At 38.0% G+C, this 14852-nt stretch overlaps 1 protein-coding gene across 4 annotated transcripts in view; it reads left to right on the top strand.

Annotated features, from left to right (window-relative positions):
* Positions 1-14852, top strand: part of SLC38A11 (solute carrier family 38 member 11) — a 63529-nt gene that overhangs the window by 37909 nt on the left and 10768 nt on the right. For 3 of the 4 annotated variants that reach the window (XM_042447018.1, XM_042447015.1, XM_042447017.1), the window contains 4 exons: positions 1531-1692; positions 4361-4473; positions 6700-6831; positions 10979-11550. In XM_042447018.1, coding sequence (XP_042302952.1) covers positions 1531-1692; positions 4361-4473; positions 6700-6831; positions 10979-11245 — 674 coding nt within the window. In that variant the 3' untranslated portion in view covers positions 11246-11550. Of the gene's footprint in view, positions 1-1530; positions 1693-4360; positions 4474-6699; positions 6832-10978; positions 11551-14852 lie in introns of those variants that run through there. The other variant, XM_042447016.1, reaches the window with a different exon arrangement.

The raw sequence follows: 14852 nt of genomic DNA on the forward strand, positions 1-14852 counted from the left end.
TTGATTCTACAAGCTACCAAAGCCCTTCCACTTTATTGTGTCTCGATATAAATGGGGAAGGTATTCTTGCACCAGTGAAGGCAAATAATTCTTTCCTCAAGGAAGGAGTTGGTATTTCACAATGAAAGCCACGAACTGTGTTGAAGAAGCCACATTTCCAAAGTTCAGATCAGGGATGGGAATCATGTGACCCTTCAGACATTGTTGGACTGCAAGATCCATCATGTTACCCCATTAGCTGTACTTGCTAGCTGTACTTGCTAGCGTTGCTAAGATTTATAACCCAATAACATGTAGAGCGCTGCATGATTCCCATCTCTGGTTTGGATCACTATCCCCCTGAACCTGGTGTAGCTTATTTTGCCCTTGTGTTAGCAGACATGAAAGATACAATCCAAGCACTGTGTGGGTCAAAGTAGACATTATGGGAAAGATACAACTGCCACAGATTTGACTCCCATTTCTACTGAGACTTAGTAGACCTTACCTTGGTCATGATACTGTATAATGTGTTTTCCTGCCCTTGACTAATATGGGATGAGAGTAGGGAGCAAAGATTGACATAAGACTAGGACAGATAAGCCAACAAGATTTTACAGGGAGGGAAGGGAAAACGAAGTACTCTGGTTTCTCTTGAGCTTACTTGCGGGAGCATCTTCTTCCCTATAATCCACCCCACACACTCTGGTCCTCTGGGGAGGATTTACTGCAGCCAAGGAAGACCAAACTGGCTGCAGTCTCCCAGAGGACCTTCTCATCAGATGCTCCTAAGGTATGGAATTACTTGCCAGAGGAGATCCGTCATATTACTACTCTTGACACCTTTAAAAAGGCTGTCAAGATGGATCTCTTCTGGCAGGCCTTCCCAAACTCATCTCTGCTACCCCACCACCTGTTATTTGGCATCAATTGTTTTCTCCTTTCCATAGACGGCCTCTCTTCAAATCCATTTTAAATCCATTTTTCATCTATTTTAATTCAGGTTTTATTGTTATTGCTTTTGTTTGGGCATGGGGATAGGGATTATGTTTTATTGATGTTATGCAGACTATGTTTTATTATGTAATTTTAATGTATTTTATTGTGTTTGTAACCCACCTCGATCCATAGGGAGAGGTGAGAAATAAATTATCATCATCATCATCATCATCATCATCATCAAATGTGTGGCTGCTGTTTTCCATGATAGTCAAGAGCTTAGCGTAACATCTAGTTTGCCCAAAGCACTTCCAATTTTGATGGTGGATTAATAAACATGTACATAACTAAAAATCAAATATGTTTGTGTATGTGCATATTTTTACTCCATCCTTTAGTTAAAATGTTTCCCAGGATAGCTTAAAAGATCAGAACCCTCAGGCTTACAATCTATAAGTCAACAGTGCTTTACTTTGGATTATGATCATTAATGTCAACAGTCTGCATCTCCACTGCTTTACAGTACATATGACTTAAAGCTACTTTACTAAATAAGTAAATACTAAATAAGCATTATTGTATGTGACTGGAGTTTTTTAAATTTGCTTTCAGCATTCATTTGCCATCACAACAGCTTTTTAATATATGGTTCCTTGAAAGAGCCCACACTCAGCAACTGGACTCGTGTCACACATGTGTCTGTTTCATTTGCCGTGTTTGTCAGCTTAGTGTTTGCTACATGTGGATATCTGACATTTAAAGGATATACAGAAGGTAAGTAACACCATTAAGCGGTATACTTATTGTTTACTTGGACTTTTTTTATCAGAGTAAGGAAAATTTGGCCATGCTTGCTATGGAATTCTGGGACTTGTAATCGAAAAAGTAACTTCTAAGTTTTGCTTTTAACAGTTTCCCTAAAGTCATTCCCTAAAGTCAGCTAGGTTAAAGTTCCATCTCCTTGTACAGTAATTAGGATTGTGTAGTCTATGTAGGATTTAGTGTTTGTATGGGATTCAACATCTTTGGAAAACTATTTTATTAAACACCCTGACTTCTTACATTCAAACCTCAGGCTTGTCTACTGAAAAGTCACCAAAAACTGTCATTCTGAAGTACTGCATAACTTTGGTGGTATGTTTTGCTACTCACATAAAAAAGTAATAGTATTTATTTAAAGTTATAGTATTTATTGGAGCCAAAGGTTGCATTCAGAAAGAATCTCCTTTTAAAAGATTGTTTTTCATCCTTTGCACTACAGTGCTACATCAAAACCAGTGATGTTCTTCCACTATAATGACAGCTAGTTGAAAAGCATGATCTGCTTTTTGAACAATTCAAAGCTTTAGCTTCTTTTGGATGAAAGAACTGTTATAGAACACAGCTACCAACTTTTCTTTCTCAGTTTCAAAGGTGCTATAAGATCCCTTTGCAATAGGAACTCTAGTGCAAGCCTCTTGAAAGCACATTTTTTGTAGAACAATGGTGGTGGCTAGGATCTCTGAAGTCAACCCTACTTCGCATTGGGTGGATATGTGGGAGAGGATCTGCTCCTAGATTTTTGCCATTCACTGTCAAGGGAGGCTACCTCAGTCCCCAGTTGACTTTCCACCAGTAGCCAGACCTTACTATTCAGACAAGTCTTCAGCTTGTAAGCTGGTTTTTAATGGAAGATGACACTTGTTTCTTTTTATTGATATCCTTTAATATTATTTTTTACTCTGTTTATTTTTAATCCGTTCTAATTATATTGGTTTCTGTTTTTAGCTGCCTTGTTGTTTTAGCTTATTATTGTTAGCTGCCTTGTTAACTGCTATTTTTGGCAACAAGGAGAATGTAAATTTAATAGATAAATAAGCATAAAGAACAACTCAGAATGCACTCATTCCCACTTCAGTTGATCCCATTCCTTCAAAGACACATGTCCAGTTGTGACTATTTTAATCTGATTTTAATTGTTTTATAATGTTGTTTTTTCTTTTTTGTAATTATGTGGATTAGTTTAAGAATGGGGGATAAGGGGATTTATGTATGTATTTATGTATTTTATTTATGCATCTTATGTTGTAACCTGCCTCGATCCTTTCGGAGAGCCAGGATATAAATTAAACTTATTATGTGAACAGATCACAGTTTGTGTCTCTTAAACTATCACAAGAATGAGGAAAAACAAAGAAACAAAACAGAACATCTTTATGTATCATGTTCTTAGTTTGCACTGTCCTCCGGGTCTTTTGCTGTAGTCATAGCTTTATTTATTTATTTATTTATTTATATCCTACTTTTCTCCCATATGGGACCCATAATATAAATTTCAGTATGTCAGATGTGAAAATCCTTATATTAATATTTTGAGTTAAAGACAATGATGCATATAGCAGCCTATTTTCATACTCAGAGTGCCCTGCCTTCACCATTTAAAACCAATAAAATGACTACCAAATGGTATGATATAAAAAGACATTAAGGAAAAAAAATTCTAACAATAGAAATAATGCAGTAAATCTGTAAGCACACTTGCATGTCAAGAATATATTTTCAAATATGTCCAAGTTCAGTGCTCACCTGAAGTCTTCTGATCTAGCATTCCAGTTGCATAGGAAGCTTTTATCTCTAGAGGCTTACTCTATATTTTCTTAAGTGATTGTTCTTGTCCTGAGAACAACAACTGTGGGGAAAATCTGTTTGCTTTAAACCTTTAGAAAGAACCTTTATGCCCTATCTGTAAATCAAATAGAAAATACAAAGTCAAGTATGGCAACATGGATTTGATTTTGGAAGCGGTTTTTAAAGGAGAAAAAACACACAGAATATCCTAATATTTTCTCAGCATGCTTAATAGCATGGATTTTAAACTGTGACGACAAGAGAATGAACTGGTTGACTTGTTCCTCATGCCTGGGAGGCATGTACAGTCCTTAAACCTCATACCAAACCATTTTGAACTGGAGGGGGAACCTCCAAAAGTAGTCTGCAATTTGGTACAGGATCTGTGATAAAACAACTACCCTTTCCCCAAATTTATTTTCAGCAGGGAACAGAAAATCACATTTCAAAGAATCTCCCTCAGCCTACAGGGCAGGTACTCACGCTGGGTGGAAAAGTTTGGGCATTGTAGCCCTGAAAGTAATTTTTCCAAGCTCTTCTGTAGTTTGATTTTTCACCTTCTTTTTCAAGGAGTTCAAGGAATTCTGTGAATTTTCTAGGAGAAGTTTAAGAGCCTCAGACTATTAAGTATGTCTGAGGAGGCTCTTTGGAGTCCAAGTCAGTATTTGTAGCTCTCTAGTTTCCCGCTGCTTTCCTTGAGTTGCCAACAGTGAATGTCAGATTTGAAAGGTTTCTATAAATGCATATATGTATCCATATTCATCTCTAATGTTTCCTCCATCAGCCATGACCTTTATGAGTGTGAGATTAATTTTATTGTCCACTGCATCTCCAGGAGATATATTTGAAAATTACTGCAGAAATGATGATCTGGCTACGTTTGGAAGGTTTTGTTATGGAATCACAGTCATCCTAACTTTTCCTTTAGAATGTTTTGTTACCAGAGAGGTAAGCATTTATCATGTATTTATTTTCAAATGCAGTGAAATCGCCATTAATTTCAGAAATCCTAATACAGTCAGCCCTCTGTATCCACAGATTCTGCATCTATGGATTTAACTAGCCATGACTAGAAAATGTTTTTTTTAAAAAATCCAAAAAATAAAACTTGATTTTGCCAGTTTATATAAGGGACACCATTTTACTACATCATTGTATATAATGGAACCTGAGTATCAACAGAAACCAAACCACAGCAGATTACAAGGGTCCATTGTACATTGCGTTAGAGGTGAAGGTCTACCTATTGGTCCTAGAGACTTAAGCTCTCCTCAGACCAGCCATTAAGGGCCGGCCTGGAGATGGAGTTGGGGCATCGCGTCCAGATGCGGCAAGCCCTGACTCTGCCCCCCAGGGCACCATGACGCCGCTCATCACTCCACATGGCATGCAGCGTCATGGCACTCCTCTGGTGCTGCATCCATGCAATGCAGCACCAAAGGAGCACTGTCAAGCCTCAGCAACGCAGCTATGCAAAAAGGAGCCACTTTTTGTGGCTCCTTTTCATGCTCTGGAAAGGCCAGATCAGGGCCACAGCATGCAGTTGCTGCGATCCCGATACAGCATAAAAAGCGGCGGCTGCAGGTCGCCCCTTAAGGGCAGTCTGTAGAGCCCCTTAGCTTTTTCAAACTGCTGGTTCTAGCAGAAGTTAAAAGTTTCTTGAATTTCAAAATTGATAGTGGTTGGTTTTCTTTTCTTTTCTTTTTTTTTTAATGAAAAAGCCTGCACCCAAGTTATCTCTAATTGATTTTAAAAAAGAGGGGTAAGTCACTCTTAGAATGCTATCATGGTGTCATGGTTTGAGCACTGGACTACGACTATGGAGACCAGGGTCCAATTCCCCACTCAGCCGTGAAACCTATTGGGTCACCTTGGGAAAGTCACATTCTCCCAGCATCTGGGGAAGGCAATGGCAAACCTCTGAACAAATCTTGCCAAGAAAACTCCAGGATAAGTTCACCTTGGGTTTGTCATAAGTCAGAAAAGCAAAATACAACAACAGCAGCAACAAAGTCACTTTCTTTTCCTGCTAAAACAGGAAGGAAATGGAGACAATACTTTTCCCTTAGTGGGCCTTCAGCTATGTTAGTGCCTTTAAAGCTGGAGCACTCTGAATCAGGAGTCAAGATCGCCCAGCTAGGCCACTGCCTTATGCACTATGACTTCCAAGATGTAAAATGTTCTGAACATATTGAAATTGCTTGTTGTTTTTTAAAAAGTAGATTTCCCTCAGGATTATTCATGTAGACTTCAGTCCAATGTAGCATTAAGGATATTTAACAGCTTTTCAATTGATTTAAGTATGTAATCTTAACAGTATTAGAAAAAAATATTAAATGTTGCATTTATAGTAATATAAATTATTAAATTTATACTTTAAATTATATTTAAATTATTTTTTAAAATGTACTTTTTACTGCTTCCTGCTGAAAATGCAAAGGAGACAGAGCTGATTTAAAGCATATTTAGTAGGAATAATAATTCTTAAGAGATGTAATGAAACATAAGAAAGAAATCACAAGGTTTAAGATCACATGGCATAAGGCAGAGTGGACAGTGTGATTCAACCTCACCACTGCAACATAAGGAGACATGATAATAATGACATATTAATGACTACTGGCTAAAAAGACTGTCAATAGATGAATCAATAGATAAGAGATGTGCAAGAAATTATAATGTATAAACAAGTAGGAAACTGATATGAACAAAATTAACCAAATATGTTCTAAAATTATGGCGTTCTCTTGTATAATCTTGGAACTAGCACAACATCTTTGAGAATGCAAGCCAAATATTAATCTTTGGCTTACATTAATATAATATTAATATAATAATAAAATGCTTTGAATTTACTAACAGATATCCTGCTTACATTTTCTTTGGAAACTATATGACCTCTTAATCAACTTTGGATCTTTGATTTATTATTTTAGGGGCTATTCTTTAAAATATTATTTAAAAATATTAAACAAAAAACTATGGGGAATTGTAGTGAGTGCTCAGGGGTCCAGCCAATGATCTCTTTTTCTAAAATATATGAAAAGGCTCAGTATTTGGCTGACTTCAAAGTGGATATTATGATCTTGGAAATATGGGAAGTAAGTCCTCTCTGGGTTTGTGTATAACGAACAGCCTGTCTGAACAGCACCTACAATGGTATTTCTGTTACAGGTCATTGCAAATATGCTCTTCAGTGGGAACCTCACAACATTTTATCACATTATTCTGACCATCATTGTTGTCGCTGTAGCTACAAGCATCTCCTTAGTATATGATTGCCTGGGAATTGTTTTAGAGCTAAATGTAAGTGCATATGATTAGTAAATTGTGTATGTGTGTAACTGGGGGGGGGGAGAAGGATTGTTCTTTTTCCTTTTCTTTTTGTTAACAATAACTGATAAATTAGATTGTTACCTCATCATGTTATTGTGTTAGCAGGATATGCCTAAGGAAGGCGTGCTGTGTTTCTTAACAGCAAGACAATGAAGCTATAAAAATAATTTTGTTTCCGGAAAAGAGATGTGTGGGTTGTTCTGAAGCCCTGTGAGCTCCAGGACCAAACATAGAGGGAAGACTGACATAACATTTATCCACTGAAACATATGTTCTGGACAGAAAGTTGTATTTCACTTTTAAGAGATTGAAACCACTTGATGTTTGTCATGCTGACAAATTAAACTGGGATACAGATCTTTCATGAATTGATACTAGGTTGCGTTCAGGTTCAATTGAACTGTGCAGCAAAGATTTAATGAGCCTTACATATTTAGTGAGAGCCAGTGTGGTGTAGTGGTTTGAGCATTGGATTATGACTCTGGAGATTCGGGTTCAATTTCCCGTTTAAGCATAAAAACCTACTTTGTGATCTTGAATACGTCACATGCTCTCAGCCTCAGAGGATGGCAATGGCAACCCTCCCCCAACAAATCTTGCCAAGAAAAACCTACGATATGGTTGCTTTAGGGTTGCCATAAGTCAAAAATGACTTGGAGGCACACAACAGCAACAACAATCATATTTAGTAGTTCTTAAAGGTGCAGGTTGTATGAAAGAGAAAAATGTTGGAAGGAGGACTAAGATGAATAAGAGGGTTCAAGTAAGAGAAGGGAAATATATAGAAGATGCAAAGTAAACAGATCTATTAAAAAGTGTAGGTTGTGGAAGTGTATTTGTAACATCTGGGTGATGTTGGACCTTCTGTAGAGGAAACTTGGATACTCTGAAAGCTCTGCAAAGCAGGAACATCAATTAAAAATCAGTTTTTAAAATTTAAATAGATGTATTTTTTTAATTCAAATTAGATTCCCAGAATTAACTACGTACTACTATTACTACTACTTCCTCTTCCACCACCACCAAATAATAGGACTCCTCCTCCAAACAATAGGACTCAAGGCAGTTTACAACACATTAAAAACTAATCCGATTAAAATTTATTTAACACTTAAAACAGTTTATAACATTTAAACAATTTATAAAGTTAAAACCATTAAAATTCATTAAAAGAGTACATATAAACCACAAAACAGCACAGCACATTGTTGAAAACCCACCCCATTCAGCTCCTATACACCTGGTGTCACAAGAATATTTTCAGTGGCCAATGGAAGGAGGGCAAGAGGGAGGGAGTTGCAAAGAATGGGAACAGCCACCAGAGAGGCTCTCTCCCTTGTTCCCACCAAACAAGCCTGAGAGGATGGTAGGACAGAAAGGAGGGCCTCTCCTGAAGATCTTGGAGCTCAGATGGATTCGTAAAGGGAGATGACTTTAAACACCCTAGACCTAAGCTGTATTAGTTTTAAAAAACCAAAAGAGATCAAAAATGTCATCATGGATAGTAAAGTATAATTGTGTTCCATGAATATGTTCACAGCAGCTTATAGAGACAGGAAATAACCTGATCAGTCCTGTTCTGTAGGTAGCATACATGTTGTGGATACTCATTCTCTCCTTCCACCTCTCTTTCTCTTTCACACTCTTGCTTTTGGCCTTGCCTTTCTTTAAGCACAAAGATAGAGAAAATCAGGTGGAGGAGATCTGAATAAGAAAGGGGAGTCTGGATCTAAATATAAGGAATTCCATTTTTGATCATTTCAAAATTAATTTGAAAACCAGTAATGGCTTACTGTGTATCTACTTTCCAAAAACCCCAGCATTTCTGAATATATGGCCCAGTACAAACCGCCAACAAGCGACGTACCAGTGCCGGCATTAGAGTTAGGGAGTGCGTACCATGTACACACTCCCTAACCCTAATACATCATGGCGACGCAACAATGATGACACCCTGTATACATGGGCACCACCATTGTTACCTAAGCACCGTGCAGTGTCCACATGGCGCCGCACGGCACTTATGTAACCAGTGCATCAGTGGTGCATTTGTTATGCCGCCACCACAGCGTAAAATGAACCCACTTTTTCTGGGTTCTTTTTCCACCAGCGGGAAGCCGCACGGACTTTCAAGAAGATATGTACCAGGCATGAGTTATGTTAAGCAATAATATTGTTTAACTTGAAATGATGATTAAATATAATCTTCCTCACTACTGACCATATATCCCTTTATGGACCAATTAAAATTGAGTTCTTACGGGGGGGGGATCCTATGTATGTTATGATTTAAATCAATTTAATTTAAACCTTCTGCTAAACCAATCCCTGCTAAACTCCTCAGTTGGGGCACAGGCTGTTCACTATTATATTATTAGCAAGCAGCACACATTTATACTCACTGTCTCTCAAGCGCTACCTATGAACTCCTGTATCTTGTTGAGTGGCACATCTCAAATTCTACCAGCTACTGTTTTCTACTCTTTCCTCATCTGTGGCCAGCTTTTTCTAATTTTATTCCATTTCTTGCTCATTCTTACAAGTATGCTGCTATCTTTTCCTTTTTCTTCCTGATCTTTATCTTCATCTTTCTTTGTTTCTTCTTCTTCCTCTTTCTTTCTTTCTTTCTTTCCTTCTTTCTTTTTTTTCCTTCCTCTTTCTCCACCACCTAGAAATCTCTAATCTGTTTTATTGGCCATCTCTCTTATGTTCTGTTCCATTACTGTTGTGTGCTTCTTTATATTTTGGTTAAAACCAATAAAAATCTTAGTAGGAAAGATTATTAGGAAAGAAAACTGCCAAAGGAAAGTTCATGCTTTCACTGGGAAGTCCTGGGCATGGGTTCAACAGGGATTGGTCCCCTAGCAGGTGTATTTAGGACTGCAGCCTTATGGTGCAATGCTAGACAACTCAACTGAAGCACTAAGCCCCAATGACTTCAGTAGACTCTATTGCCAGTTAAATGAGTATACCAGAATTGTTGCTTAAATGTTTCAATTTTCTGATTGGCAAAGATCCATTGCAGAAAGATTTACAGCTACCTAGTTATGTGAACCCTAATTAACAGGACCCGCTTTATCATATATTTTTGATAATGCTACAGTCTCATTTATCTGAAATGCTTGGGACCAGAAGTGTTTTGGATTTCAGACTATTCAGATTTTGGAATATTTGCATATACATAATGAGATCTCTTGGAGATATCATGTTTAAACACAAAATTCATTTATGTTTCATAAACACTTTGTTCACATTCCTTGCAGGTAATTGTATACTACATTTTTAATATTTTTGTGCATGAAACAAAGTTTGTGCACATTGAACCACCAGAAAGCAAAGATGTCACAGTTGCAGCTGCCTATAAAAAAAGTTTTGGTTTTTGGAATATTTTGGATTTCAGAATTCAAGATAAATAATACTCAACCTATTGTAATAAATACCATACCACTAAATGGTTCAATTGATGGAATTTTGGGATCTGTAGTTTGTTGTGGCACCAGAACTTTCTGACAGAGAAGGCTAAATATATCACAAAACGACAGATCTGAGGATTCCATACCATTAAGCAATGGCTGTTAAAGCATTCTCAAACAGTATTAATTTTGCAATGCAGATTAGATCTAGGATGTCTTGGATTCAGGATTCTCTTTTTTGCCATGAGCTTCCTGGTTCCCTTTGACCTAGACACTATTTACAGGGTTCTTTCTGAGTTTGTAAAGTATGTTTGTGGAGGACCCATCATTTGTGTGTATGCAGCACCTTCCTTGCCTAGAGCACTTCAACAGCCCCATAATACTGCTATCAATATTACTATCCTTCTTTTGCAGCTTAGAATGATGGCTGAGAGATAGTTCTGAAGGAAGAACTATTTGCATACTTGTTGGATACAAAACTTCCATGTTGTCGCAACATGAATAAGACACTTCCTATATTCTTAGATATTTCTAAGGATCTTATGTGTGACTGTAACAATTATTTTTAGTTTTAGACATTGGAAAGCATTACATATTTCCTCCAGTTTCACTTCCTTCTTAGCTTTTGCACACAATGAATTACAGCTATTAAAAATAATAATAACCACAAATATATATGTAAGTGCTCTGCTTCCTATTTGCAGGGGGTGCTCAGTGCTACACCACTGGTCTTCATACTGCCTGCAGCCTGTTACCTGAAGCTGTCTGAAGAGCGATGGAGTCATTCTGATAATCTTCTCTCTGGCCTAATCCTCACCATTGGTGTGCTAGTCATGGTAGTTGGCTTTATTATGACAGTCCTACATCCCCAAGAATGTAGCCATGGAAAAGAAATGCCATACTGCTTCCTTGGAAACTCCTCTCTCATCAATAGTACAATTCCTTCTCCTCAGCAAAATCACCAACCATGAACAGGGAATACCTCAGCAAGAACCAGAATGACATTGATTGTGAACAGAGCTTTTTTCTATTCATTTATTTAAAGCCTACATTTCTTTCTAATACTGGGACTCAGGGCAGCTAGATACATACATTGAGAGCCAGCATGGTGTAGTGGTTTGAGTGTTGGACTACAACTCTGTAGACCAGGCACATCATACTCTCTCCGCCTTAGGGGAAGATAAAGGCATACCCCTCTGAACAAATCTTGTCAAGAAAACCCCATCAAAGGTTCACCTTAGGATTGCCATAAGTCAGAAATTACTTTAAGGCATACAACAACAACAACAAACTATACAATTTATAAACATTTAAAACAGGAATGGGCAAAATGTGGCCCTGGGCCACGTGTTGCCCACTAAGCTTATGCTTTAACTTTTTATGGATGTTTCTGTGGTCCTGAATTTTTCCAGAATCCCCAGACCAACCTCTCAGTGGGAGATGTGAGTTGTTGTTCTAGGAAGGCTACAAATACAATTTACCTTTTCAACAGCATTCAAGCCTTCCATAGATGCTTAATGTTCTGAGAACCAGAAGTGGACTTCCAACCACTTTGAAATTTTGGTTTTAATTTTTGGTAATCCATATGGGTCCTGAAGGACTCCAAGCAAAGAGTAGCCCCTGGATTTATCACAATTGCTTATCTCTGCTTTAAACCATTAAAGGAAAATAATGAAAGCAGTATAACAGACTGAGAAAACAGTTTCTAAAACACAGTTTTTTGTGGGGTTTTTAGGCTATGAGGCCATGTTCTTGAAGAGTTTATTCTTGATGTTTCTCCAGCAGCTGTGGCTGACAACTTCAGAGATCTCTGAAGATGCCAGTCACAATCAGTTCTCAAAAACCTGCTGGGGTAAAAAAACGATCTTAATCTGCAAGATCTTAATCTTTCTTGGAAGGGAATTCTAGAGCCAGAAAAAGGCCCTCTCTCACATTCCCCTCAACATGTCCCATGAGGGTAGTGTGGCACCCCAAGTGTCTTAGACTTTGGATGGGCTCTTATGGGATGATACAGTCCTTCAGATAACCTGAACCTAAGCCATATGATGCGTACTACAGCTGACTAAAACACTTCCTAATAAGAGTGGGAAGGAGTTGAAGCTATATTTAAAACTCTTAGGGTTTGTTTTTTTGTTTTGTTTTTGGTATTGGGGACTCACCCCAAAAAGTGTGCTAATAAGTATTCTGTTCCCTTCAGTTCAGCTACTGTATTTTATGGGTGCTAAGAATGAGATCTCACCTAAGACAAATTCTGATTGTTGTTGTTTGTTAACAGCAATACATTTCAAATAATTTCCCGACTGACATATCAGATCCATCTTGTGTTGAGGGCTGTTTGGATAAAATCTGTGAAATACATAAGATCTATTTGCTAATCAAAAGACTCTTCAACCCTTCATATTCAAATAGAATTTTTGAAAAGAAAAAATCGTTTCTGTTTTTCACCTTCCTTGATTACAAAACTCTGCAAAATATCAATTTTTAAATAAACCAAAGAATTATTGTGTTGTGCTCTGCACAGCAATCTAATAACTGAATAAGTGTATTTCTCTATAAACCCATTTGTAATCCTCACAAAGATAGGCTGCCTTGCTCTTGGTTTTGATGAAATATTTCTATGTCCTTGTATCTGACTTTTAAAATTTTCATCATAACCTATAGTGAAATGCCAATATTTTTATTAGTAACATTTATTTTTAGGGATGGGGGGAGCTTGGAAAAATTTAAAATAAAAATTCATTTTTCTAAAAACAAAATCTGACTGTAGATTATTGCAGGAAATGTACATACAGATGGATTCAGACAGTTGGGTGTCACAAAGAGCTTCTAGTTGTTTCCCTCCTAGCCCCTGGAAATAGTATGGAGGGGGGGCATTAATCAGTTGAACCATTTATAGTTCCTGCCCACATGGTTAAAGCTCAGTGGTACAACCTCTTTGTCTAGTATTATAAATAATCATACTAAAAATACCGAGTCTTACTCACCCAAAGTGGTTTAGACCAGAAATTATTTGAATTTTGCAGATAGATATAGGTAGATACTGGATTTTAGAATGCCTCTATTTGCATATAAGTGCACAAGGAGATATCTTGGAAACCCAAGCCTAAATACAAAATGCATTTAAGTTTCATAAACACTTTATACACATAGTCTAAAGGCAATTTTATACAGAATATTTTTCATATATTTTCATAATTTTGTGCACGAGACTAAGGAGCTGTACATGCAGCCCCAAAGGAGCAGTGTCCCACCACCTTTTCAACACTGAATCAGGCCTGCAGCAACCACATGCCGCAGCCCTAATCCATTCTTTCTTTAAAAAGATGAAAAGCTGCACTTGCCGCTGCAGTAGCAGTGGCTTTTCACCAAATTTTCAGTGCATCGCATCTAAATGCTGTGCCAAAGAAGGGGTGTAATGCCTCCTGTTGGGTGGGTGGGTTGGCAGTGTGATGCCGGCATCAGGGAGAAGTCAGGGCATTGTGTGGGTGGGTGCCACACCTCTACTCCAGCCCAATCCTGGCATTTAGTGTCGTGCCAGTCTGTTTAGTCCCTAAGTTGGTATACACTGAACTATCAGAAAGGAGAGGTGTCTCAACAACCCATGAAAAAAGATTTGGGTTTTTGGAGGATTTCTGATTTTGGAATTCTGGATAAAGGAATCTCAGCTTGTACCAATAGGAAAGGAGCTATGTTGGTTCATGAGAAGAAAATGAAATGCAGAATCCGTAGACAGGTAATATATGCAGGTGAAGAGTTCTTGAGAATTCCTGATGAATTTTAGTTGGTCTTAATAAATGTATAGCCCACCTCTGGATTCTAGGTTGAAATCAATACCCTACATTATATGAAACAATGTACAGACTGAATTCTTCATTTTTATTATTTGTTGGATGTATGAACCAAGTGGCAGTATGCACTGGTATGCACTGACTGAAGCTTATAAAGCATCATCTGTGTTTGTGCAGCAAGACCTGAAGTGTTACCCTAAATGCGTGAATAGAACTGGATAACTCTTTGGCTTGCCTCTCATTGCAGTAGAGAGAAGCCTTTGCCAGAGTGCCTGTTTACTTCAGCCAACTATGTGACTGTAACCCGCCTTGATCTATGGAAAGGCGGGCTATAAATAAAGATTTTATTATTATTATTATGAACTATTCTCATAGGTGTGGAAACTTCTGTGTGCGCCTTTTTCTGGGACTTGTGCATTGGAAATTATGGTTACTGCTAGGTTAAGGAACAAGGTGTGGCTTCTTGAAAAAGGGCTGTGGTTTGGAAGTCCTGGGCATGATTCTATGGCCCTTATCAGATGAGTGTGGAACTGGGGGTTTTGCGCACTGGGTGGTTCGAATTTGCGTTATTTCGCACAATACCATCATACCAACATTCGAATGGCCCAATCCGCACTCACGTGAATGCGCAAGCTGCCGAACTGAATGCGTACTGGCTCCTCTTTTTGGAGCGTGTTGGCCAGTGCGCTGATAAGGGGATTGGCGATATCCTGGATTGGGGCTCTGTTCGATCTCAGTGCGAATGGGTCTGGTGTGACTACCCAGTCCTGAATTCCATCGCAAGACCCCC

This window comes from Sceloporus undulatus, chromosome 1 (genome assembly GCF_019175285.1).
Source record: "Sceloporus undulatus isolate JIND9_A2432 ecotype Alabama chromosome 1, SceUnd_v1.1, whole genome shotgun sequence".
Lineage (NCBI taxonomy): Eukaryota > Metazoa > Chordata > Lepidosauria > Squamata > Phrynosomatidae > Sceloporus > Sceloporus undulatus.